The 24,033-nt window shown below is 54.5% G+C and overlaps 1 protein-coding gene across 6 annotated transcripts in view; it reads right to left on the bottom strand.

Annotated features, from left to right (window-relative positions):
- Window positions 1-24,033, bottom strand: part of LOC144937220 (spectrin beta chain, non-erythrocytic 1-like) — a 197,520-nt gene that overhangs the window by 20,900 nt on the left and 152,587 nt on the right. For all 6 annotated transcript variants that reach the window (XM_078864582.1, XM_078864581.1, XM_078864580.1 and 3 more), the window contains 17 exons: window positions 23,696-23,833; window positions 21,525-21,645; window positions 20,101-20,199; window positions 18,117-18,215; window positions 17,268-17,486; window positions 16,836-17,054; window positions 16,494-16,696; window positions 15,100-15,190; window positions 14,287-14,433; window positions 13,288-13,551; window positions 11,714-11,938; window positions 10,092-10,181; window positions 8,626-8,904; window positions 6,852-6,982; window positions 5,544-5,748; window positions 2,402-2,596; window positions 810-989 (listed from right to left, as the gene is read on the bottom strand). In XM_078864582.1, the coding sequence (XP_078720708.1) occupies window positions 810-989; window positions 2,402-2,596; window positions 5,544-5,748; window positions 6,852-6,982; window positions 8,626-8,904; window positions 10,092-10,181; window positions 11,714-11,938; window positions 13,288-13,551; window positions 14,287-14,433; window positions 15,100-15,190; window positions 16,494-16,696; window positions 16,836-17,054; window positions 17,268-17,486; window positions 18,117-18,215; window positions 20,101-20,199; window positions 21,525-21,645; window positions 23,696-23,833 (2,905 nt within the window). The remainder of the gene's footprint in view (window positions 1-809; window positions 990-2,401; window positions 2,597-5,543; window positions 5,749-6,851; window positions 6,983-8,625; window positions 8,905-10,091; window positions 10,182-11,713; window positions 11,939-13,287; window positions 13,552-14,286; window positions 14,434-15,099; window positions 15,191-16,493; window positions 16,697-16,835; window positions 17,055-17,267; window positions 17,487-18,116; window positions 18,216-20,100; window positions 20,200-21,524; window positions 21,646-23,695; window positions 23,834-24,033) is intronic.

A 24,033-nucleotide genomic window follows, 5' to 3' on the forward strand; every position in this document is an offset into this window, starting at 1 on the left:
GCGATTAAATCTGGGTCTCAAACGTAACGAGTGGATGGTCTCAAGTTGAAGTCGGCCTGCTAGACCCATATAGTCCAGCCCACGGCATCACACACACACAGGCACAAAGACGAAGATCCTCCCGTATAGCCTTAACGGACTGTCGGGGCAAGTGCTGTTAGTGAGCAGCACCTATGGGAGCTCGCTACCAAACCCTTCGGAGGGGTGGGGGGTGGCCAACACCACACCCGCACCAGTGGCGATGTAAACACACCGCACCAGGTACTCATTTGAGGCTGAGTCGACCTAAGGGAGGCCCATGACCGGTTTCAGATAATCGTCGCTGGTGTTGGTGGCCGTGAGTAGGAATCGGACTCAAGTAGCCGAGGTCATAGCGCAGCGCGCTAATCGCTACACCACAGCACACCACGCGTACCTATACACACATACGCACGCGCACACACATTCACACACACAAAGATCCCCTGTATAGCCTGAACAGACTGTTGGGGCAAGTGATGTTAGCGAGCACCTATGAAGGTCGGCACAGCACACGAAGGGGTGGGTGGCCAACACCACCCCCGGCTGCCTTTGTCTCCCCAGTGGCGATGTTTACACACCGCACCAGGTACTCATTTGAGGCTGAGTCGACCTCGGGGAGGCCCAGGACCGGTTCAGATAATCGTCACTGAGGTTGGCCGTGAGCGGGAATCGATCTCGGGCTGCCGGGTTCATAGCGCAGCGCGCTAACCGCTACACCACCGCTCCCCTCACACACACACGCGCACGCACACATGCGCACACACACACACACACGCGCACGCACGCACCTGCGAGCCGAGCGTCTGGATGTCGTGCTCGAAGGCGGCGTGCACGCGCTGGAGGCTCTCCACCGAGTGCTGGTCGCGGCCCAGGTCGTCCGACAGCTGCTGGTGCTTCTCGGTGACGCGGCCGAGCACCTCGCGCGCCTGCTGCAGGAAGCGGTGCAGCTCGAACGACGCCGCCAGCACCTGCGGCGGAGGACGATGGTTATATATTTGACATGGAGAGACGGAGGTGTGAAGGAGACGTGTCGCGTCTGATTATTCATGTCCTTGTTGAGTTATTCACGGCTTGGGCCAGTAACCCAAAGTTGGTGCCACTGCTTTTCACATCTGCCAGTACAATTTATTATATTTTAAAAAAGAAATTATTTTTTACAATTTTTTTATTTTTTACATTTTTTAATTTACCAGGTAAGGCCCACTGAGCTGCATAGCCCTCTTTCAGCAGCGCCCTGGCCACAAATGATTGCGCAACAAAATGGCGCTATCATCGTGTAGAAATTTATCGCAGCAAAATACTCGTATTTTTAAATGTGGGGGGAAAACCGCCGTGTACCGGCCCATTTCTACGGCTGCAAAAGGCGTTAAACGATGATCGTCTCGGTTCATCTCAGTCCTTTAGCAATCTATTTGCAGAAATATAAACACACACCATTCATAACTCCTGAAACTATTTTTATTTTACCAGCTAAGGCCCACTGAGCTATGTAGCTCTTTCTCAGAAGCGACCTGGCCACAAGTGATAGCCCAACGAAGTGGCTTGTCGCGTGGAAATTTATAACAGCTAAATACTCTAAGCGCATGTTTCTAAATGTGGAGGGAAAAACCGGAGGACCCGGAAAAAATTCCACGCAACCACGGGGAGAGAGAGACACGCAAACTCCATATATACAACAGGCGTCAGGGTCGGAATGGAACCCACGACCTCCTGTACACCAGGCGAGGTAGTCGACATCTCGCCACCGCGGTGCAAATGTAAGCGCACGGTATCACGGGGAGTGGAGGGAGGGAGCAAGGAGGTGTGTGGGCGTTTGTTGTTATACCGTTGCTTAGGACAGGCACCAACAGCCCAGATTACCAAGCGCCCAGTCACAAACGGTTCTACGTAAGGCACGACAGCCATAAGTTTGTAGGTTTGTTGAACTGAGTGAGGTTACATAAGCACTTGGGAAAAGAGGAGATGGGAGCGAATTCCAAAGTGGAGCAGTGAGAAGAAGGAAGCGGCCAGAGAAGGGTCGTGACTTGCAGAGTGATGAGTGGGTGAGTGAGTGAGTGAACGGATGGGTGAGTGGGTGAGAGGGTGAGTAGTTGGGTGAGTGAGTGGGTGAGGAAATTAGTAAACTGTTGAGTTTGTGAGTGAGTTAGGGGGCGTGTTGTTGTGACCTGCAGTGTGATGGATGGGATGAAACTGTCAGAGTCTCGTAGCCCGAGTACTCAACATGTTTGGAGGAAATCAACGAGCGAACTTCAAAGGATTAGCAGCCATGGTAGGTAGCAATACAAGAGTGATTGGGAGGCGACTGACCACCGACAATGGGTGAATGAATCCATCACGGCTCAATAAATCGTCCTCACTGCCCTACCGCAGCGCATCGTACCTGCGTGCGAGTGTCGATGAGCTCCAGGAGGTCGGCCCACGCCTCGTTGAGGCCGTCCTTCCAATCGGCGATGGAGGCGGCGTCGGGGTGGCCGCCGTTGATCATCTCGTCCACCATCTCGTTGGCGGCCTGCACGCGCTCCTGGCCGATGAGCACCGTGTCGCGTGCGAACACGCGGAAGCGGTCCTGCAGCATCTGTCCCCGGGGGGAACGCGCGCGCACACACACGCAAACGCAACATTGATTTTAGCAGGTGAGGCCCACCGAGCTGTACAGCCCTTGTTCAGAAGCGACTTGGCTATCACAAATGATAGCCCGACGGAGTGGCTTATCACGTGGAGATTTACAGCGGCCAAATGCTCTGAAGGCGTGATATCGATTCTAGATGTGGAGGGAAACACCCCGGAGGACCTGGAGAAAAATCCACGTGACCACAGGGAGAGGGGCATGCAAACTCCAAATCAAAAGATAGATGAAGAGTTGGCCGGACGGTGGAGGTTACGCCGCTGCACATGGCCTGTAACCCAGCACTGAGGAAGCAGCGAGGGTTGGTGGAGATCATTGTGCAAATGTTGTGAAACTCCCTTCTACCCGTGGGCGTCCAGGAGGCATCGTGTAACCTGGGATCGCCAGGAGAAGGCGGTACAGCGACTGGTCTAATCTGTACGGGAATTAAACGTTGCGCTTATCACGCGCATGTATTTTTATCTGGATGCTCCGGGTGAGTGTGCGTCGACCCATGGCACCTGGGTCTGCCCCGTGACCTCCTGCCAGCGGGCGTTCGACACTTCACGTGGCCTCAAGGTGCACATAGCCTGGCACAAGCGTCGTGGTGACATCACCGCCACTTAGTGGCGAATGGCGGTTTTTGTTGTTGTTTGGGGAGCGGTGGCGCAGCAGTTAGCGCAGCTGCGGCGCAAACCCAGCGAACCGAATTCGATTCCCGGTCTCGGCTAACAGCAGTGGCGATTATCCAGATTAGTCCTGGGCGTACCCTGGGTCGCCTCAGCTTCAAATGAGTAACAGGTGCAGTGTGTAAGACTTCGCCACTTGGGGGACAAAGGCGGCCGGGTGTGATGCTGGCCACCCATTCCCTCGTGTAACCGTGCATGCCTTCATCGGTGCTTGCTAACAGCACTTGCCCCTTCTTGGTTCTTTCGGTAAAGTCACGTAGAAGGGAAGTAATAAAATAATAAAAATAAAACATAATAAAATCAAATAATTCTCACGACGTTTCGGCCACAACGCAAGCAGCCGTCCTCAGGTGAAGAATGAGACACTACCAAGCTAGGAGCTTATATATAAGCTGGGTTGGAGGTGGAAGAGCGCCTTAACAAAAAGAATGTGCATATGAAAAGGAATTTAGCATATTCATGGGAAATGCGTAGGAGGTGGGTGGGGGGGTTTCATAGTCATATTATGCCCATGCATTATGCAGGATCAACAGCACCAAGGGGGGGTGCAGGGAGTAGCATTAACAAAGGAAAGGAATGTTAATAGTATGTAGCTGCAGTTACTAAACAACCACGTAGAAAACTAAAGTATAAACTACATAAAAAACTAAAGTATAAACTGCATAGCACCATCAGTATACTTACTATACTCTACAATAAGCTGAGTTACTAACAGCAAGTAATACATTACAATTCTACGTCGTAAAAATTATATAATATGCTTCCATCTAAACTTTATTCTCTTACATCACACAAGCATACACCGTACTATATACTGCCATAGATAAACACAACATTAAATTATATACTGTATTGCAATAAACCACCCTATACCTTATACATTTTAATATAACACTATGTATTATTCTACTCACCCTAAAGTGTATCACACTGCTATATGTTTACTATACAATTACGATACTATATATTACTTTGTACATTGTATTAAGCATATAAATGTTATACTATTTGTTATTATACACTGTACCATTGACCGTCGTGTCAATGGGTGAGTCGTGGGGGGAAAACTTGCAGCGGAGCAAAGAATCCATTCCCTGCGGAGAATACAATGCCAGTGAGTGGAACGCGGTCTGAAAGTCACCGTAAACGTGAACACAATCAGTTAAGATCCGAAATGGTTTATTACGTCCTTCCAATGATTGCTAAGCCAGAATCCATCTTCTCGGTTAAAATTGTCTCTGTGTTTGTATATGTGGATCGCCTCATGAACGAATCTCTCATGATAGCCAGATGGCTTGCAGAGAACCTCTGTCTTGGAGAAGTCAATGTCATGTGAGCCCACTGAGTTGTAACAGTGATCTGCCACGGCTGAGGTGTTTGTCCTACCGTGTTTCAGGTCAGCTTTATGTTCACGGATGCGGTCCGAGACATGTCGTTTGGTTTCCCCAATGTAACTGCTACCACAGAGGCAACTTAGTTTGTAGACGCCAGGGTAATGTATGTCTGGAACCACATCTTTTACAGACGGTACCAGATCACGGATTTTATGTACTGTGTTGAATCGGACCTGGATCTTGTGTTTAATCAGGATTTTGGAGATCTTTTTTGTGACCCCAGCAATGTAGGGTAAGGTGATGGTCTTGAAAGGCTCCTCAACAGGATCCTTCTTGACGGCTGGAGTGATGGCTTTGCGGATTGTGTAGTCGGAGTAACCATTAGCCTTAAGAGCTTGGCGTACGTGTTTGAGTTCACTGGCAATGTGTTCCTGGTCGGAGATGCATTGGGCTCTATGATATAGAGTCTTGATGAGGGAATTCTTCTGGGATGGATGGTGGTGGGAATCCGGTTTTAGGTAAGCATCCGTATGGGTGGCTTTCCTGTAGACAGAGTGGCTCATTGAACCATCAGGTCTCCTTTTGATTAGGACATCCAAAAAGGGTAGCTTGCCATCTTTTTCCACTTCCATGGTGAATCTGATGGCTGGGTGTATGGAATTGATGTGGTCGAGAAATTGGTCTAGAGTAGGCCTGCCATGGCCACTTGCCCCAACAGTCTGTTCAGGCTATACTGGGGGAATCTTTGCCTTTGAGTGCTGACCGCCCACCCCCTCGTGTGCCGTCCCGGCCGTCATGGGTGCTCTCTAACAGCACTTGCCGCAAAAGTCTGTTAAAGCTATACGGGTGATCTTTGCCTTCGCGCGCGATGGCGGAGCGGCGGGCGAGCCTCACCGTCACGTGGTCGTAGTCCTGGCCGAGCTCGTGCGAGCCGGCCACCACCTCGCGCTCGGCGATCCACTGCTCCAGGTCGTCCACCTCGCGGTTGAGCACGAACAGCTTCTGCCACTCCTCCAGGCGGCCGCGCCGCTCTTCCGCCAGGTCCTTGAGGCCCGCGTACAGCCGGTCCACTTGCGACTGCCGCAGCCCGATTCGCTCGCTGGCCGCGCCGACGCCGGAGGGGGGGGGGCGACGGGAGGGTCGCGTCGTCAAAGGGCGCGTCGATTATTCGAGCGGAGAAAAATCAATGTCTCACCGGATCCCGCGTGCAATTGCGCGTGTGTGTGCATGAATAAATGGCGGTGGTGTGCCGGCCCCGAGTGTGATTCCCGCTCACAGCCAACACCATTGAGGAATATCTTTACCGGTCCAGGGCCTCCCCATAGGTCCACTCAGCCTCAAATGAGTACCTGCTGCTGTGTGTAAACATCACCACTGGGGGAGACAAAGGCGGCCGGGCGTGGTGCTGGCCACCCACCCCCTCGTGTGCCGTGCCGGCCTTCATAGGTGCTCGCTAACAGCACTTGCCCCAACAGCCCGTTAACGCTGCACAGGGAATCTTTGATTAAATAAATATAGATTGGCACCAAGCGGCGATGCCACTGCACCCCTGCATGCAATGCCGAGGCGGCCGGGTATGTATGTTGAACTTCTTTCGCACCATACATTGCCATCCATGTGTAGAGACACTAAGAGTAGGAGGCACTCTGTTTATTAACTTCTGGCTTCGCCCGCTTCTGGAACCTACTACGGGTTCTCGATATGCCCCTTCCGTGACCCTTCCCCTAAATCACTCTCTGGTCTATCACGTGCCCATCTGTCAGTCAGGGCTGCTGTAGCTGCAGATCCCCTTCCCTGCCAGCAGCCAACGCTATGCTGCTGTCACCAAATCTATATCGCTACACGTGCTAATCGGAGGTGCAGGGGAAGGACAACAAACTAAACACGTAAATCAGTTTTTTCAATCTAGATTTAAAAGTGCGTTGCTCCAGTGGCTTCCTAATATCGTTCCAGACGGCCGCAGAAGCGCATCTAAAAGCGGGCGATGCAGCAATGGAGAGCCAAAAGCCACTACACTGCTGCAAGGATTTCCGGAGTTTGCGTGACTGTTTATGCTCCTTGACGGGAAGTGTTTATCGATTGCGTTACCCACAATGCAATGCTCCGTGAGATTGTGAAACGAGTTGTGAACACCGTCTCGGTGGGTGGCGTGCCAGGCTTGTGCCCACCACCCCCTCCCTCCCCCCACCCTCCAACTCCTACCTCTCGGGGTGCCCGTCGGAGATGAGTCTCCGCGAGATCTCCGACAGCTGGTGCACGTTCTCTGCGTAGTCCTCTACGGCCTGCTCCAGGTTCTGGTGCTTCTTGAGCATGGCCACGGCGCTCTGCTCGTCCTGCTCTCTCACACGAGGCACCGCGCGGACGACGGCCCCGGCACGTGAGCCATCTCCTAGCCAGAGGCATCGGGAAGACACCCTCCCTCAGGTGCTCAACCGCACGTTACGGTGGCAAGATGTTAAAACTAAACCATTTTTATTCCACCAGGTAAGGGCAACTGAGCAACAGTTCAACCGCCACGCAATAGATAGTGGTGGTGGCATCTACGTCTGTAGAACATGAAGAACTAGTGGCATCTACAGAAGATTATACACCTTAGTGTCCATGCCATCTAACATGTTTGGAATCGACAGGAATAAATTTGGACTTACGATCAAATGGACTTACAAACAGACCTCTGGAACCTAACTCGTTCGTAAATAGAGGAGACCCTGTAGCTCTTTTTCAGAAGTGACCTGGCCACAAATGATCGCTCAACAAAGTGGCTTATCAAGTTGAAATTCATAGCAATTAAATACCCTAAACACACAAAAGATATAAACACATGCGCATGAATATCCATCGTGTCAATCTGCTGGATGAGGGACTCCCCTTGCCACGCAGGCTGAGGATTTTAAACCACACTTACATACTTTACAGAACCAAATTAGCTGAAAAATACAATGTTACCATTTAGCGTGGGATTTTTGTGATTGCAAGGCATGTAAAGAAGGCATTGGCCCCCTCCGCATAATTGATGAAATGCCACGATTCGTGTTTGCGATTCAATTTAAAAGTATATATTTTTAACGTGACATTGTGGTGAATGTAGTAGTGTCTGGTAGTGGTGGGGTCACGTGACGCATCTGTAAAATGGCAGGTTCTACCACACACGATCTGATACGTCTACTGTGAGCAAAATAATGCATTTACATTGTTCAATCGTTGCATTGTCGCATGTATAGTCAACCATACCTGGGCTGATATCCTCAACTCCTTAGTATCATTAATTGGCCGATAACACCTCTATATACAGAGGACCACAGAGCTTGGGGAATTGTTGACGCCAGATCCTCAGCGCGTGGCTGCCTTCCCGCTTGTCCGCGGTTCCTCCTCGCTCCTCTGAGTCGGTCTCTCTCTACGAATGTTGCGAGCGGCGGTGCATTACAAGCTCAGATTATCACGATCATAATTGCTATGGCGGAGAGTAGGAGTTGTGGATATGACAATTTCTGTCTTTCCACAACTACCGGGGTGTATCTATTTAGTAGCTCGTCACCACTTAACCCATAGCACCTGGGTCTCTCCTGTGATGTGCAGTCAATGAGCTTTCGGCACTCCTCACATGTTACATGGACCTGTCCTGTTGCCTTTTGATGGGGAGACTTAACTACCCATAATGCTTAGGTATGGCATGTGACCTCCTATAATTGGCCTTTTGTAACTCCACAAAGTGTCGCTTTGCAGCAAACCCGGCACAGACACTGCAGTGACATCACTGCGGTGTGTGTGAAGCTATTATTATAATTAACTCGCTCCACCCCGATACAGCTGCTTTAACCTCACCACGCAGGCGGACATCAGGATTGCAACAGAGGCTCTTGACGGCACCACTGACACGGCCATTGTGATCCAGCCCCTATAAGCTGCCCCAACTCAATGAAACATTTGACCTTGGGGGTTAAAAAAAAAAAACTGCCAAATCTCTCCCCGTCCTCACCTTGGCCTTCTCGTCGCCCATCATGTACAGCTCCTGCTCGCTCATCCACGCCTCCGCCTCGGCCGCGTCGAAGTAGTACTGCTGCGCCTGCAGGGCCTCCTGCAGGCGGCCCTGCCGCCGCTCGGCCTCCGTCGCCAGCCTGGCCCAGAGGTCGCGCAGCGTGCCGATGCGCTCGCGCACCTCGGCCGCGTCGGGGCCGCCGTCTGCCGCCAGCCGCTCCCCGCGCTCGCACACGTCGTGCACCCACGGCTCGTGGCCCTGCATCTCCTTCTGCAGGGTCTGGCGCGTACCGACGGCAACGATGGGGGGGGTATACACGTGGTCAGGTACGCCGCTGCGATGTCTCCACCCCCCCCCCCGCCGACCCATCGAGGAGATACCTGTCAGAGGATCTGACGCGGCAGTGAGCTGGCGTCCCCTTGTCCTGGAGGCACTGGACGGAACTTAGCTGCGTTAGTTTAGTTTGTTGTCCTTCCCCGCACCTCCGATTAGCGAGGTTGGCTACGTACGGTGCGAAAGAGGTTCAACATACATACATGCAGAACTATGTATGTTGAACTTCTTCAAGATATATACATACAATACGGTGCGAAAGAAGTTCAACATACATACAGATTTATGTATGTACAGTGAATTTATTTCGTAACGTACGTAGCCAACCGCGCTAATCGGAGGTGCAGTGCCCCAAGAGAGGGGGCAGCTACCTCCTTCGTGGGTGGGGGATGAAGGAGTCACGCGATTGTGAGCGCGCGAGTCATCGCAGAGAGCGCACAATAGCGACAGGAACCAGATCTAGGCCACCACGCTGCTACGAACGTGAACGCCAAAACACAAGGCGGGGGGGGATATCGTGGGTTCCATTTACGCATGTGAACTGTGACCTCAACAATTAATCTTAACCTGGTACAGTCCAGTGGGCTAGGTGAACAGTCAATATGTCGCCTTTATCGTCCCCCCCCCCCCCACCAGAGTTTTATCTCCATCGCGTTATCGGCATCGCGTCTTCACGAGCCGGAGAGTCCATCGCGAACGGTGCATCCCCTTCGTGTGAGAGAACGGCCCACGGAAGTGGATATCACAGAGCTACCTCTGAAATCCCTTCAAGTGATGCTCTGATCCAGCCAATAGAGGGCAGCACTTTCCCACCTGCTCTGCACGTGAAAAGTACCGTCCGTCGCATGTCAAAGCAATATTTACTTTTCCCGAGCTGGAATTGAGCCAAATGGAAGTGCATAATAAAAAAAATTGCCATAGAGTCATTGGTGACCAGGCTGAGACCATCAACTCACTGCACTTGAGAACTTAGTTTAATCACGGGCCTGGATTCAAACCCAGGACTTCACCACTGCCAAGCTTAGCGCTCTGAACCTCTGACACACCTGTGCCACTTCAAGCAGGCCCTGATTCCAAACCTCCCCATCGTGTAGGGAGGATGCTTGGTGTGCGCTATCGATGTCACGCGTTACCTGGTTTTTCTTCATGAGCAGCTGCACGGTCTGGAGGTTGTGCCCGTGGTCGGTCGACGAAGCCAGGGGCATGTGATCATCTATCCAGAGCTGCGACGGGGCGAGGGCGAAAGACGAAGGGGGAAACGTTGCGATAAAAAACCTTCGCCAGAACAACGCCCGCGCTAGGCCCAAAACGAAGCGCCCGGGGCTCGCTAGTCAGGCGAGGAGCTTGGAGAGAGAGAGAGAATTATAGTGGAGAGACAGGAAGAGTGAGGAAGACGTGGCTCAGAGAACACAGGCAAAATCACAGACATCGAATTGCTTGTGAAGGAAAGTAAACGGACTAGAAGTCTGAAAAATAAGAATAGGTTTTACCCTTTCTAGCAATACAACAGCTGTTAAGATGTTCACGCACTAAATCGATGCACTTTCCAAGGCATCAAGTCTGCATTCACCACACGCACTTGTGGTGAACATGCAAACAAACATGCTCTGATAATATACGTGTTGCCTTCGAAACGGATTGTCCTACACCAGAGACAGCCTTCTTTATGGCCTAGTCTCACCACCAGAGTCAGGCCAGAGAACGCCAAAAGGCGAACAGCACGAGGGCAATGCACTATCAGAGCATTTATAGCTCGGGTGAGCAGCTACATCATGGGACCTTTTTGTCAGTATCACAGTATGAAAGATAATAATAGATGTGTACCCTTTCTAGCAATACAACAGGAGTTGTTCAAATGTCCCAACACCAAGTAGAAACCCTTTGCAAGACATCCAACTCTGCATGAGCCACGCGGACTGGAAGTCGCTAGAAGGGACGACTGCTGGCAGTGGAGACCACCGGCGGGGTGAGAGCCGCAGGGGGGGAACGCGCGCAAGCGGACGTCCACCCTTGCGGGTGGGGAACTGAAATCGGCTCGCGTGCAGCGGCGGCGAGGAGGGCCGTCGCGCCGCGCGGCTGCGAGAGACGGCGACAGCCGGACGACGGTCGGGGGGGGGGGGGGGTGCGATGATTACGGCTCTTCAGCGCCGTACGGTCGTCATTGGCGACGCGGGAGCGTTGGGCACCGTTGCTTCACCTCTGCATAGTCTAGCATCCGTGCATCTGTTTTGCTGGAACAGATGTGTCCACCACCTCGCCTGGCAATCTAACAATGTAATTTTGAGGGGAGACCTTCATCAAGCAGTGGATAGATCATTGCTGACGATGATGATGATGATATCGATGATCGAAAAGCACATACAGTCTGTTCTCCTATAAAGCAGTAGCTGAGTTCCTGAAGAGCATTGCGTTTTGGAAAAATGGCGTAATAATAAATAATATATTATATAGGGTAAAGCACAGTCCGCGATAACGCGTGAGATGGGTACGAGGCTGAACAAAGACGGAGGGCGTGTGGGTAGCGTCTAGAAGCATCCAGCAGCATCCCGCCTTGTGTGATTCTACGCCGAGGCAACCGTACAACTGCTTAATCATACTTGCGCGACGAAGTTCCGTTCACTCGATCGCGTTACATCCAATCCGCGTCCACGTTATATATATATATTTAAAAAATGCGTCCCCTAACACATTCGTCGCTTCACATATCAAATTCGCGTTCTGAAAGCATTTCATTTCGAACCGTGAACCCACTCACAATCTCGTCCTCCAGGTCGCGGTTGAACTGGTGGACCTCCTTGGATGCGAGCAGCTTGCCCTTCCTCTGCTGCAGGGGGTTCATGACCTGGTGGAGCCTCACCACCACCACGCGCTCCAGGCCGTCCGCTTCGTCGGAGCCCTGGCCCTCCTGGCGCAGCGCCGACGCCTGCGTCTGCAGCTCCTCCACCTCGCGCTTGCGCACCTCCATCTGGTTCTCGATCATCTGCCGCGAGGCCCGGAACGACGCGCACCCCACCGCACGCGGTCAGATCGAGCGTCGCGGTTTCTCCCCCCCGCCCCAAAGCCGACCCGGCTCGGGTCTTCTTCCTCCGTTCCCCGTCATCGAGCCGAGGTCACACCCCTCGTAAATGAGACTCGTCCCGGTGGGTCACTCGAGTTCTCACCCTAGGTCGAATAAAGTGTGCCCGGTTGTTTGGCCATACTTCACCATTCTGGTCAGTGCGGGTTGGGAAAGAAAGAAAGGAAAAAGAAGTGTGGAGTGGTCTAGCGTCGGGTTCAAATATCACTGGCCGCTGATGTTCGTGCCCGTGGCCAGGAATGGACCCCGGGTTGCCGGTCTCTACCGCACTGGCCTCCTGGTTTGCTGGCTGTGCAATATTCCTTAAGGACCCTGCTGTACTCGCTCCGTGACAATATTGACGTTTCTGTTTTGTTGTTGCTACTCCTGCTGCGCTGACGCAGCACCGTGGATCTCCCGTGCAATCCGTGTAAACAAATAAAGTAAACTTAAGCAAAAAAATTAAGAGTGCACCTTGACTTAACTTGATCGGGAGGATCGCAGGCTGCGGAAGCAACTTGCAGAGGAAGCCCTCTAGCAGGCGCTACCTCACAAAGCCGGACCCGTACGTTTTGAGGACGGCGATCGATTTCTCTCCGCTTCACGGTGGTTCAGTCACGTGGCGAAATCGGACACCGCGAGAATTACTCGCAGGAGGAGTGAAAGCTTCACCGCTATCCCCGCGCGCGCCGGGCGGGACGGCGTGGACGCAGCCTCCCACAGCCGCGTGAGGTCACCAAGTTAGCCAGGTTAAGCGACGTTGAAGTAAGCGTTTGAAAATAGCACGTTTTTATTTCATCGACTTGGGGTCCCATTATCGGCACCCCAAGAATTAAGAGATCCCCGAGGTAAAACGGACACTGGTTCTCAAGAGCAACAAATGTTGCCCCGGAAATGTCTATAGGCCGATGGAATAATTTATTTCTGCGGTGAAACGGACTGGATGCCGAGCGTAAACATGTATCGGCCGAGGAACTAACTTCGAAAAAAAGCATTGCAAATCCATTGCAGAATGGACTGAGACCATCATTAACTCACCCACTACACTTGTTGCCCTTCCCCAGCACCTCCGATTAGCAGAGTTGGCTACGTACGGTGCGAGAGAAGTTCAACATACATATGTACTTGGGAACCAGCTTCACAATCCCATCGGCCGCCTGGATTCCGAACCAAAACCTCGGCCGACGGGGTGGGGAGAGGGTGGGGGGGGCGGCCTTACCGAGTCCCTAGCCCCCACCTCGCCCCCACGCATTCACCGCGACGCCCGCATCCACCTGGTGCTTCTTGAGCAGGATGTTGACGCCCGTGAGGTCCTTCCCGTACTCGTCCGACTGCGTGTGCGACTCGAGCTCGCCGATCCACTTGTCGAGGTCGGCGCAGCTCTGCGTGAACAGCTCCGCCTTGTTGGCGTCGAAGAGGCGCTGCGCCTTGGCCTGCGTGGTCGACTCGAGCTCACGCCACAGCCGCTGCAGCTCGGCGAGCTCCCGGCGCACGACGGGCTCCGTCTCGGGCTTCTCCGTCACCAGCGCTTCGCCGTCCTGCCGCGCGGGGGAGACAGGGACGGAGGGAGAGAGCGCATCCTCCGGGATTAACGAGAGCGAGCCAACACCACGACGCGCAGCCGCCTTTCGTCTCCCCAGCAAGCGATGTTCACGCACCGCACCAGGTACGCATTTGAGGCTGAGACGACCTAGGGGAGGCCCGGGACCGGTTCAAATATTCGCCGCCACTCAATGGCGGAGCCAGGATTTTCAGGTGGCGGGGGGGAAATCCCTCCAGCAATGAAAAATGACAGAGGAGTTGTTAGTAAGTAAGGACTTGTCCCTTGCTTTTTATTCGACGCGTGTGTGCGGCGATGGCGCAGCCATCGATCGAGGGTCGAATTAGAACCGCGTGGTGTGATCGTCATCGCGCTCGCTGAAGGTGAATGCCTTCAGGGAAGTTGTGTACTGTATACGCAACTGCGCACAATTCTGTGAGTCACTTATAACTGCTTTGCCGTTACTTATTGCCAATTATGGACTCAGACTATTGTCCTATCATCTCATAGAGTCCCTAGCACGTAATAACATGCTACACAGTGGCAGTGGGGGTCGCAAAATGCCGCTTTATTACTAATAAACCCCAATAATTCGATCGACATTAGGGATTTCGATGGGATCATTAGGAGGGCACATGCCACCCCCCCCCCCCCAGCACAAACACTACCGCTCGCACACAGGTGAACGCGCGCTCGCGAGCACACACGGACGAGCGCCACGCAGCGCACGAACCTTCTTGATCTTCTCCAGCCACTCCTTGTTGGAGGCCAGCTCAGCCATGAAGGCCTGGTGCTTGAGCCACTTGGAGTGGAGGTTCCTGGCCTCGTCGTACGACGTGTCCTGCGCCGTCAGCATCTTCTCGTTCACCCAGCACGTCAGCTGTGGCGACGACCAAGCACACGCACACCGGAGCAGCGGGGTGAGTGGGCGAGTGGGTCGGAGGCGGGGGGGAAGAGGAGGCGAGTGGAAGAGTAGGTGAGTGGGTGATGTGAGTGAGTGAGTAGGGGATGTGAGTGAGTGGGTGAGTGGGCGATGTGAGTGAGTGAGTAGGGGATGTGAGTGAGTGGGTGAGTGAGTAAGTGAGTGGGTGAGTAAGGGCGTGAGTGGATGAGTGGGTGAGTGAGTGGGTGAGTGGACAATGTGAGCGAGTGGGTGAGTGAGTAGGTGAGTGGGTGAGTAAGTGGGTGAGTGGATGAGTGGGTGAGTGAGTGGGTGAGTGGACAGTGTGAGTGAGTAGGTGAATTGATGAGTAAGTGGGTGAGTGGATGAGTGGGTGAGTGAGTGGGTGAGTGGACAATGTGAGTGAATAGGTGAATGGGTGAGTACGTCAGTGCGTGATTGAGTGAGTGAGTGCGTGGGTGGATGAGTGAGTGAGTGGGTGGGTGAGTAGGTGAGTGGGTGGGAGAGTGGGTGATGTGAGTGAATGGGTGGCTCCTTGAGTGAGTAGGTTTGTGAGTGAGTTGGTTGGGTGGGATAGTGGAAGAGTAAATGAGCGAGTGAGCGAGCGAGTTAGCAAACAAGTGGCTTCTCCTGCCCAAATCTCACCTCGCGGCACTCCTGAAGGAACTTCTGGAGGTCCCTGTTGTCCCTGAGCCTCACCAGGACGTCCCCAGCCACCTCACGGTTCCTCCTCGCCCTGAGAACCAACGCCGGGCATTCATCAGACATCAATCGTCAAAAGTGATCTCATCATCATCACTACCGTCGTCGTTGTCGTCAAGAGTCATTCGGGACCTCGGATCAGGTGATGGTGGCGTCAGGTTTCGAGCCGGTGTCTCGGAGAATCTGTCCCCCGGGGCAGGCGATGCGGTGAGCAAGTCGGCGGCATCGTCCATTCAATGAATGCCGATGTAAACGTCGTCTACAGTAATTGAGGGCGTCGCGATTATTTTCACGGCGAATGTAATCACTGTTGATAATTACATAGTTTCTAATTACATTTCTTGGAGTAAGAGACGCCACGTGTGCTGTCCCTACAATCACAATGATCGCTCGTTCTTTGATATTTAAAATAAAATTACAAAAATTCCGGGCAAATATTTACGAAATATCGCAATAGTTGCAATATCTAAAGTGATATGGTAGCTACTACCAACAACATGCCACCGGTGCTTCGCAGCAACATGTTGAATGGGACTGCAGTTGAAGGACAGTTTTGGGCAACATGTTTGGTACAGAAGTAGAGCAAAGCACAGAAACCCATGCAATAGAAATGTGAAACGCAATTGTGAACTTATGGAAAACTCATATCGCGATAATTGTCATGTCGTGAATATTAATGTCATACAGTGATAAATATGCCCCAACGGTCAATCACATATTCGCCACTGATGTTGGCCGCGAGCACAAATCAAACCCAAATCGCGAAGCTTGTCGCACAGTGCGCTAATCACTGCACTCCTGCTCCCCACCAGGATGCATAAGGCAACGAAGACAAGCTGTAACCTCCGATAGCCTGAGCAGGCTGCTGGGCCAAGTGCTGTTAGCGAGCGCCTATGAAGGCCTGTACACAAGGCGGTGGGTGGCCAGCACCACGATATTTACAAACTGCACACCAACACCATTATCAATACTCGCCATTCGCCACGAAGTGACGGTGACGTCACCACGGCGCCTGTGCCAGGCCAGGTGCACTTTGAGGTCATGTGAAGTGCCGAAGGCTCGCTGACAGGAGGTCACGGGACAGACCCAGGTGCCATGGGTTGGCTGACTGAGACGACTGGCAGATGCACCAGCTGTGCCCCCCTACCGTGCCAGCTTGCGGTATTTTAGCCGCCTGGCGCTCCGCTCGTTGTTGCGAGCATCGCTCCTCTGCCCTCTGTTGTTGTTGAAGGCCGACTGACTCCAACTGTCCAATCGCGTCCTTCACGAGCCTCCTCCATGCACACACACCCACACCCGCGCAGGCAGGCAGCCGTGCGTGCGTGCGGGCTCCGTACCATTCCTGGATGGTGTCCACCTTGTCGGAGACCTTGTCCGCATTGACGTTGCCGTCACCGACGAGGCGAGCGCCCAGCTCGGTGACGCCGTGGATGCGCTCGTCGTTGGCGTCCATGCTGTTCATGAAGTTATCGTGCTTCTTGATGGCCGCCTCGGCGCCCTCCAGCGTCTGTGGCATCTCCGCGTGGCTCAGCGCGTACTCCTGTGTGCGGAGCGCCGCGTCGCGTCGCGAGAGAGAGAGAAGGGAACGAGTACACGGGTCATCGCATGCAAACACCGATCTTGGATGCTCTCCATCTCAAGGCACATCTCCCGCGACGAAATCGGCGGCGGGCGCTCACCTGGTTGGTGAGGAACACCTCGGTCTGCTTGGCGTCGCGCAGGAACGTCTGGAAGCCGTGCGCCTGCGTGAGCTGCCGGTGGCGGCTCTCCCACAGCGCCTGGACGTCGTCCCAGCCGGCGTCGAGTGACTGCAGCTGCTCCTGCAGCTGCCCGTGCTGCGGGTCGCTTGGGTCTTGCGTGAGCAGCGCGCCCATGTCTCTCACCCGCTGGAACTCCTCCTGCACTCACGCAGCCGTGACAGGGAGGGAGGGAGGAAGGTCGTCAGGGACACGAGGTTGCTAAGCACGAGGTTAATCGCGCACCAGCGGCGTGGTTATCGAGCGAAGGCCGGCGGTGCTGCCTGTCCCGTTGGAGATTCTGAGCAGAAATGTAATTTGGGTGCTGTCACCTGGCTGCTGGGGGGGGGAGCAGTGGGGGCGCGTGCACCGCACCTGGTTGTTGTCGATCTCGTTGCGCAGGCCCTCGAGCTGCGCCAGCTGCGTCTCGGCCTCGGGCAGGCTGGAGGGCGGCTCGTCGCTGGCGATGGCCATCTGCGTGCGCGACAGCCACGCCTGGAAGTCGTCGAGCGCCTGCAGGAACTGCTGCAGCTTGCTCGTCTCGCCCAGCGAGGCCTCGCGCGAGTGCAGCGTGCGCTGCAGCTCGTCCCACACCTGCAAGCGCGCGGTGGAAGGGGGGTGGTCAACGTTTGTTTTTTGCGTGCGAACGTCGCCCTCGGTGGGGTGGGCACCGGTGCGCGTCGCTGTGGAATTGGAGCGGTACCGGGAGCGGGGGCACACGGGGCAAACAGGAATGAGAATTGAGATCCCGTCGAGACCTCAGCGGCTGACACCGACTGAGCGGAGTGAATTGCAACCGCGCAAAACAAACGGCATAGGGAAGGTAAGTAGTCATTCAAATAAATAAAAGGCAAATAAACTTCTTTTTTCCCTTTAATTTTTTTTCACGTAATGGGAAGGCAAGCCTGAATAGACGCATCTTGCACACACCACGGGGGGATCAAGCGACACCACGGAACTGAACTGAGCGGGGTCGGGGTAGAGGTCGGGGTTAAGGGTCAAAGTTAAGGTTGGGCAACGACCGCCGGTGTCATAGCCAGCGGGGTAGGCGCTGTCGCATGAATTTGACTCGATGCAATTTGTGCAAACTACAGAATGCAGGCAAATACGACTGCGTTGCGTGCTTCGTGGTGAGGGGGGCCGGTGCGTGGTACGAGTGGCCAGGGGTAGGTGAGTGGGACAGGCGTCAGGTGAGAGGCCCAGCGGCCTGGCCATGCCTCCCACCTCCAGGTTGTCGTTGAGGCGCTGGCGGATGGCGTCCGCCTGCTCCGGGTGCTCCACAATGAGTCGCTCCGACTCCGTCTGCAGGTCGCCCATCTTCGCCTGTCGAGCGTCAACGTGGCGGCGTGAATCACACCGACGATGGTGGTGGAGTCATTGATAACGATGATGGTGGTACTGATGGTGATGGAACGGCTGCTGTTGACGATGATGACTGATGATTACAGTTGCAATAATAACCGCAGTGAAATAAAAAAGTAAATCAATATTGCCTGAGAAGCAACTCAAGCCACAGGATGCATTTTTAATTGTAGACCTTACGAGCATTAACCCCTTTGTTTGCCAGTTCAGTTTAATTTCTTGAATTCGTTCATAGTAAAAGAGCAGAGGTTCCCAACCTTTCCGTAGGAATCTACGTCAAACTTCTTTCGCATCGTGGATAGCCAGCCGTGCGAATCGGAGTTGATGCCGATGTTACTGCAGATGACGTGCATGATGGTGTGATGCTGTCAGTGTTGCTGCAGATGACGATGTCAGTGTTGATTCTACATTGTGATACGTTTGCTGTTACTGTCGCTACTGCTGTTAGCTGTGCTATCACTGATGACGATGATTATAATGATGCGACTGCTACTCTTGACACTACGACAGCTACTACTACTGCTTTGATAATGATAGTGGTGACATCCTGGACATCTGTGAAAAAAAGCTTCATAGCTCATCAGATTCCGACAATCTATGATGATGATGATTGCTTTACTGATAAAACGATGGTGATCCAACTCTTGCACTTAAAATGACTACCACTGACAAAGACACGAATAACCACGCAGGTTTTCACAGCTGATGATATTACGATTCAAAACTTGCTTTGGTTTGGCCACTTAATGATCTGCCCAAATTTGTGTCAGCAGACCCTCCACCACCTGACATATAGCCAAACCAAATTAAAATTATCAAGTGATGCAAAGGAGTTTGAACAAGCTTCTCACGACCACATTCAACAATTAAGGTACGAATTTGCCATTGTATCTCACTGCTGAATATGACTTTCAGAATGCGTTCCCCAACTCACCCGGCGAGTGAACTTAAGCAATAATAATCGGAGCGCTGTGAAACTCTTGTGTCGGGCAATACGGGGGGGGGGGGGGGTTTGATGACACAAATTTAGCCAGAGACCCTTACAAAGATCATTACTAAGAGGCCAAACCCAACATTCCTCTTTGAAAGCCCCTAAACTGAACTATTTTTTATTTTACCAGGAAGCGACCTGGCCACCACAAATGATAGCTCAATGAAGTGGCTCATCGCGTGGTGAATTCATAGCAGCCAAATACTCTGAACGCGTGACGTTGATTCAAAATGTGGAGGGAACAACCGGAGGACCCGGAGAAAAAGCCACGCGACCACGGGGAGAGAGACACGCAAACTCCGAATAGACAACGGTGGGGATCGAACCCCCGATCTCCTGCATACCAGGCGAGGTAGATCACATCTCACCCCCCCCCAACTCCCCCCGCCTTCCCCCCCAAACACCCCTGCCCCCCCCCCCAACTCCCCCTGCCCCCCCCAACACCCCCCCGCCTTCCCCCAACTCCCCCCGCCTTCCCCCCCAAACACCCCTGCCCCCCCCCAACTCCCTCTGCCTCCCCCCCAACTCCTCCTGCCCCCCCCCCAACTCCCCCGGCCCCCCCCCAACTCCCCCCGCCTTCCCCCAACTCCCTCCTACTTCCCCCCCCAACTACCCCTGCCCCCCCCCACTACTCCCCCTGCCCCCCCAACTCCTCCTGCCCCCCCCCAACCACCCCTGCCCCCCCCCAACTCCCTCTGCCCCCACCCAACTCCTCCTGCACCCCCCAACTCCCCTGCCCCCCCCCAACTCCCCCTGCCCCCCCCTACTCCTCCTGCCCCCCCCAACTCCCCCTGACACCCCCCCCAACTCCCCCCGCCTTTCCCCCAACTCCCCCTGCCCCCCCCCCCGTCGCACCTGGATGGCGGCGAGGTCGCGCTCCATCCCCGTGAGCTTGCGCTGCAGGGCCATGACCCCCGCGAGGTCGCTGCCCGGCTCGGCGGTCAGCTCGATCACCTGGGGGCCCAAACGAAGCACGCAGTCGGATTCTAAGCCACTGCCGAGTCGGTCGTCGGCCAATCATCATCATCATCGTCCTCGTCAGGAACGCGCGGGGAATGAAGGCACCGCCCACACCATCCACCGCGCTCCAAATGCGTCGCAGAAAGGAGGCTTCCCCCGAGGTTAGGCCCCCTGGGTTCACGACGATCCGACGGCCGATCGGACGGTGCCGCGATGGAGACATGCTCGAGATCGGCTCGAGATCGGCTCCCAACGGAGCGAGCTCGACGTGCGGGGCTGCGCGCTCGAGTCGATCGCGCGCAAGAATCAGCGCTCGTTTTGACACGTGCGTTGCACGTGTACGGCGCCTGGCGTCGATCCACCGTTGGGCGAGGGCATCCCCATGGGGGGATACTTGACCGTACTTCACCGCGCTCATCAGTTGCGGGTCGGCGAAAGCGTAGGTGTGGGAGCGTTGAAGTGCAGTGCAACAATGCATTTTTTTACGAACTGCACTCTGCTGCCTACAACGTAGGCCCCCCCACAGCAGCCTCTGTCGCCTTTGAAGCACGGCGTTAGCCCATGGGGACGCTATCCAGGGCTCAAGCCTACTTAGTGGCCGAGATCTGATGAGACGGCGAGCCTTCTGGGCTGACCTTTGCCACAGGTGTGAACTTTACTCCGAGGAACATTTGTGTCACATTTTGAAAAAGATTCAGGCTCAATCGAGTCAAAGTCATCTCTTCCCTGCTCAAAATGTGCATGGGATGGCACTTTATGTCCATCGGTCGCTCTGAGAAACTGACAGCAACTCCGTATTCCTATGGCGGGAGCCAGTCACTCCGATGGCATAACCACTCGACATCCCATGAAAGTGGTACTAATTGTATCGTCCCTGGAGGGATGAAGAGCTATGAGCAGGATTTGAATTTGTAATATTTTCAAATGAAATCAAAATATAAGAGTAACTTATCAGCCCGTGCCAGGTGGTAAGTGACTGACTGTCTATTATTACCAGTCGCCTGTTGGGCTGTACCTGGTGTGAAGTAACCGCATCCGCACAAACCATGGCACGTGCCGTTACTCGATGATGGGCAAATGGGCAACTAAAAACGAATCCGGCATTGTGCAACGTGAAACAACGGAGGCATCACCCACAGCGACGCCACCGCCCCTGACGCAATTCATCTCGCTCAGTCGTTGCTCTACGCCAACATCGGCCACACGACGAAGTAGAGGGAAACCGTCGGGTTGTGCGGTTATCCCATTTGAGCCGTGGGCGGACATTCACTCGCTCGCTCGTTCACTCGATCGCTCATTCGTGGGATCGGAGGACAAACCTTGGTCTTCTCACGGATCCAGGCCATCGTCTCGGTCACTTCGAAGAAGTAATTCTGGATGCTGAGCACCGAGTAGAGACCGCCCTTCTTCCTCTCCACCAGCTCGCGGAAGAGCGCCCACCTGCGGTGCGACACGCCGTGCCGCAACGCGTCCAACGGAAGAAAAATAAACCGCAGCCCGGAGGGAAAGAGAGTTTTTTTGGGAAAAAGTTTTCATCGTTGAAGAGCTAATTGAGACGGCAGATGTTTTTGAGATTCGTAGGGGCTGGACGAAGACACTGATCGGTGGATTTTATTTACCACCGAGAAATCGAGTTTCATGCAAATTAATTTTTTTTTTTACATATCGGTCACCCCATTAGGCATTTCTCATCTCCATTGGTGGCTCTGAGCCGTGGTGCAAATTCCCCATTGCTATGACAGGGATCAGTTTTTCCATAGGACAACCACTATTGGCTTCACACAATTGGTACTCATTTTATTAACTCCGGAGGAACGAGGGTTTGGATCGATGCAAAAATAGGGATTTACAAAAAAGAGCATGAGCCAACGTTAGAAAGAGCGAGGCGGCCACTTACTGCGTGGGTGGGGCTAGTGGCTGAGTGGGCGGGGCTAGTGGCTGAGTGGATGGGGCTAGTGGCTGAGTGGGAGGGGCTAGTGGCTGAGTGGGTGGGGCTAGTGGCTGAGTGGGTGGGCTATGTGGAGTGAGTCGGGCTAGTGGCTGAGTGGGGGTGGGCTATGTGGAGTGAGTGGGGCTAGTGGCTGAGTGGGGGTGGGCTATGTGGAGTGAGTGGGGCTAGTGGCTGAGTGGGAGTGGGCTATGTGGAGTGAGTGGGGCTAGTGGCTGAGTGGGAGTGGGCTATGTGGAGTGAGTGGGGCTAGTGGCTGAGTGGGGGTGGGCTATGTAAAGTGAGTGGGGCTAGTGGCTGAGTGGGAGTGGGCTATGTGGAGTGAGTGGGGCTAGTGGCTGAGTGGGCTATGTGGAGTGAGTGGGGCTAGTGGCTGAGTGGGAGTGGGCTATGTGGAGTGAGTGGGGCTAGTGGCTGAGTGGGCTATGTGGAGTGAGTGGGGCTAGTGGCTGAGTGGGCTATGTGGAGTGAGTGGGGCTAGTGGCTGAGTGGGGGTGGGCTATGTGGAGTGAGTGGGGCTAGTGGCTGAGTGGGCTATGTGGAGTGAGTCGGGCTAGTGGCTGAGTGGGCTATGTGGAGTGAGTGGGGCTAGTGGCTGAGTGGGAGTGGGCTATGTGGAGTGAGTGGGGCTAGTGGCTGAGTGGGCTATGTGGAGTGAGTGGGGCTAGTGGCTGAGTGGGCTATATGGAGTGAGTGGGGCTAGTGGCTGAGTGGGGGTGGGCTATGTGGAGTGAGTGGGGCTAGTGGCTGAGTGGGCTATGTGGAGTGAGTGGGGCTAGTGGCTGAGTGGGCTATGTGGAGTGAGTGGGGCTAGTGGCTGAGTGGGCTATGTGGAGTGAGTGGGGCTAGTGGCTGAGTGGGGGTGGGCTATGTGGAGCGAGTGGGGCTAGTGGCTGAGTGGGAGTGGGCTATGTGGAGTGAGTGGGGCTAGTGGCTGAGTGGGGGTGGGCTATGTGGAGTGAGTTGGGCTAGTGGCTGAGTGGGAGTGGGCTATGTGGAGTGAGTGGGGCTAGTGGCTGAGTGGGAGTGGGCTATGTGGAGTGAGTGGGGCTAGTGGCTGAGTGGGCTATGTGGAGTGAGTGGGGCTAGTGGCTGAGTGGGAGTGGGCTATGTGGAGTGAGTGGGGCTAGTGGCTGAGTGGGCTATGTGGAGTGAGTGGGGCTAGTGGCTGAGTGGGCTATGTGGAGTGAGTGGGGCTAGTGGCTGAGTGGGGGTGGGCTATGTGGAGTGAGTGGGGCTAGTGGCTGAGTGGGAGTGGGCTATGTGGAGTGAGTGGGGCTAGTGGCTGAGTGGGGGTGGGCTATGTGGAGTGAGTGGGGCTAGTGGCTGAGTGGGCTATGTGGAGTGAGTGGGGCTAGTGGTTGAGTGGGGGGGGGGGCTATTTGAAGTGGGTGGGGCTAGTGGCTGAGTGGGCGGGGGGATATTTAAAAGTGGGCGGGGCCGACAGAGGAAGGCTCCAGCAGCTCCCTACGCGCCCGAGTTGAGCCTCCCGGGAAAATTCGGTGACCCGGCTCATCCGGGGGGCAGCCGCTCGTTGCTCACCGCTTGTTGAGGTTGTCCTGGCGTTGGCGGACGTCGCCCTCGCTCGGGTGACCCGTGTTGGCGAGCTGCTGAGCGATGTCGTTTACCGTGGCCACGCGCGACGCTTGCCCGTTCATCTCCGGCTCCAAGCTATCGAACCTGCGCGTCGGCGGACAGGGGACGCCAAACGGAGGGATGACGGGCTGAGTCGACGGCCAACCGGCATCCAGACTCCGCGACCTTTCACCCCGACGGTGCTCGAACCACAGCGCCGTTGTTATTACCAGCACAACGGACGTATGACGATAATTTGTTGAAGTCGAGCATGCGGCGTGACGTGCACCCACCTTTCTCCGCCA

The sequence above is a fragment of the Lampetra fluviatilis genome, chromosome 18 (genome assembly GCF_964198595.1).
Source record: "Lampetra fluviatilis chromosome 18, kcLamFluv1.1, whole genome shotgun sequence".
In the NCBI taxonomy this organism is placed as follows: domain Eukaryota; kingdom Metazoa; phylum Chordata; class Hyperoartia; order Petromyzontiformes; family Petromyzontidae; genus Lampetra; species Lampetra fluviatilis.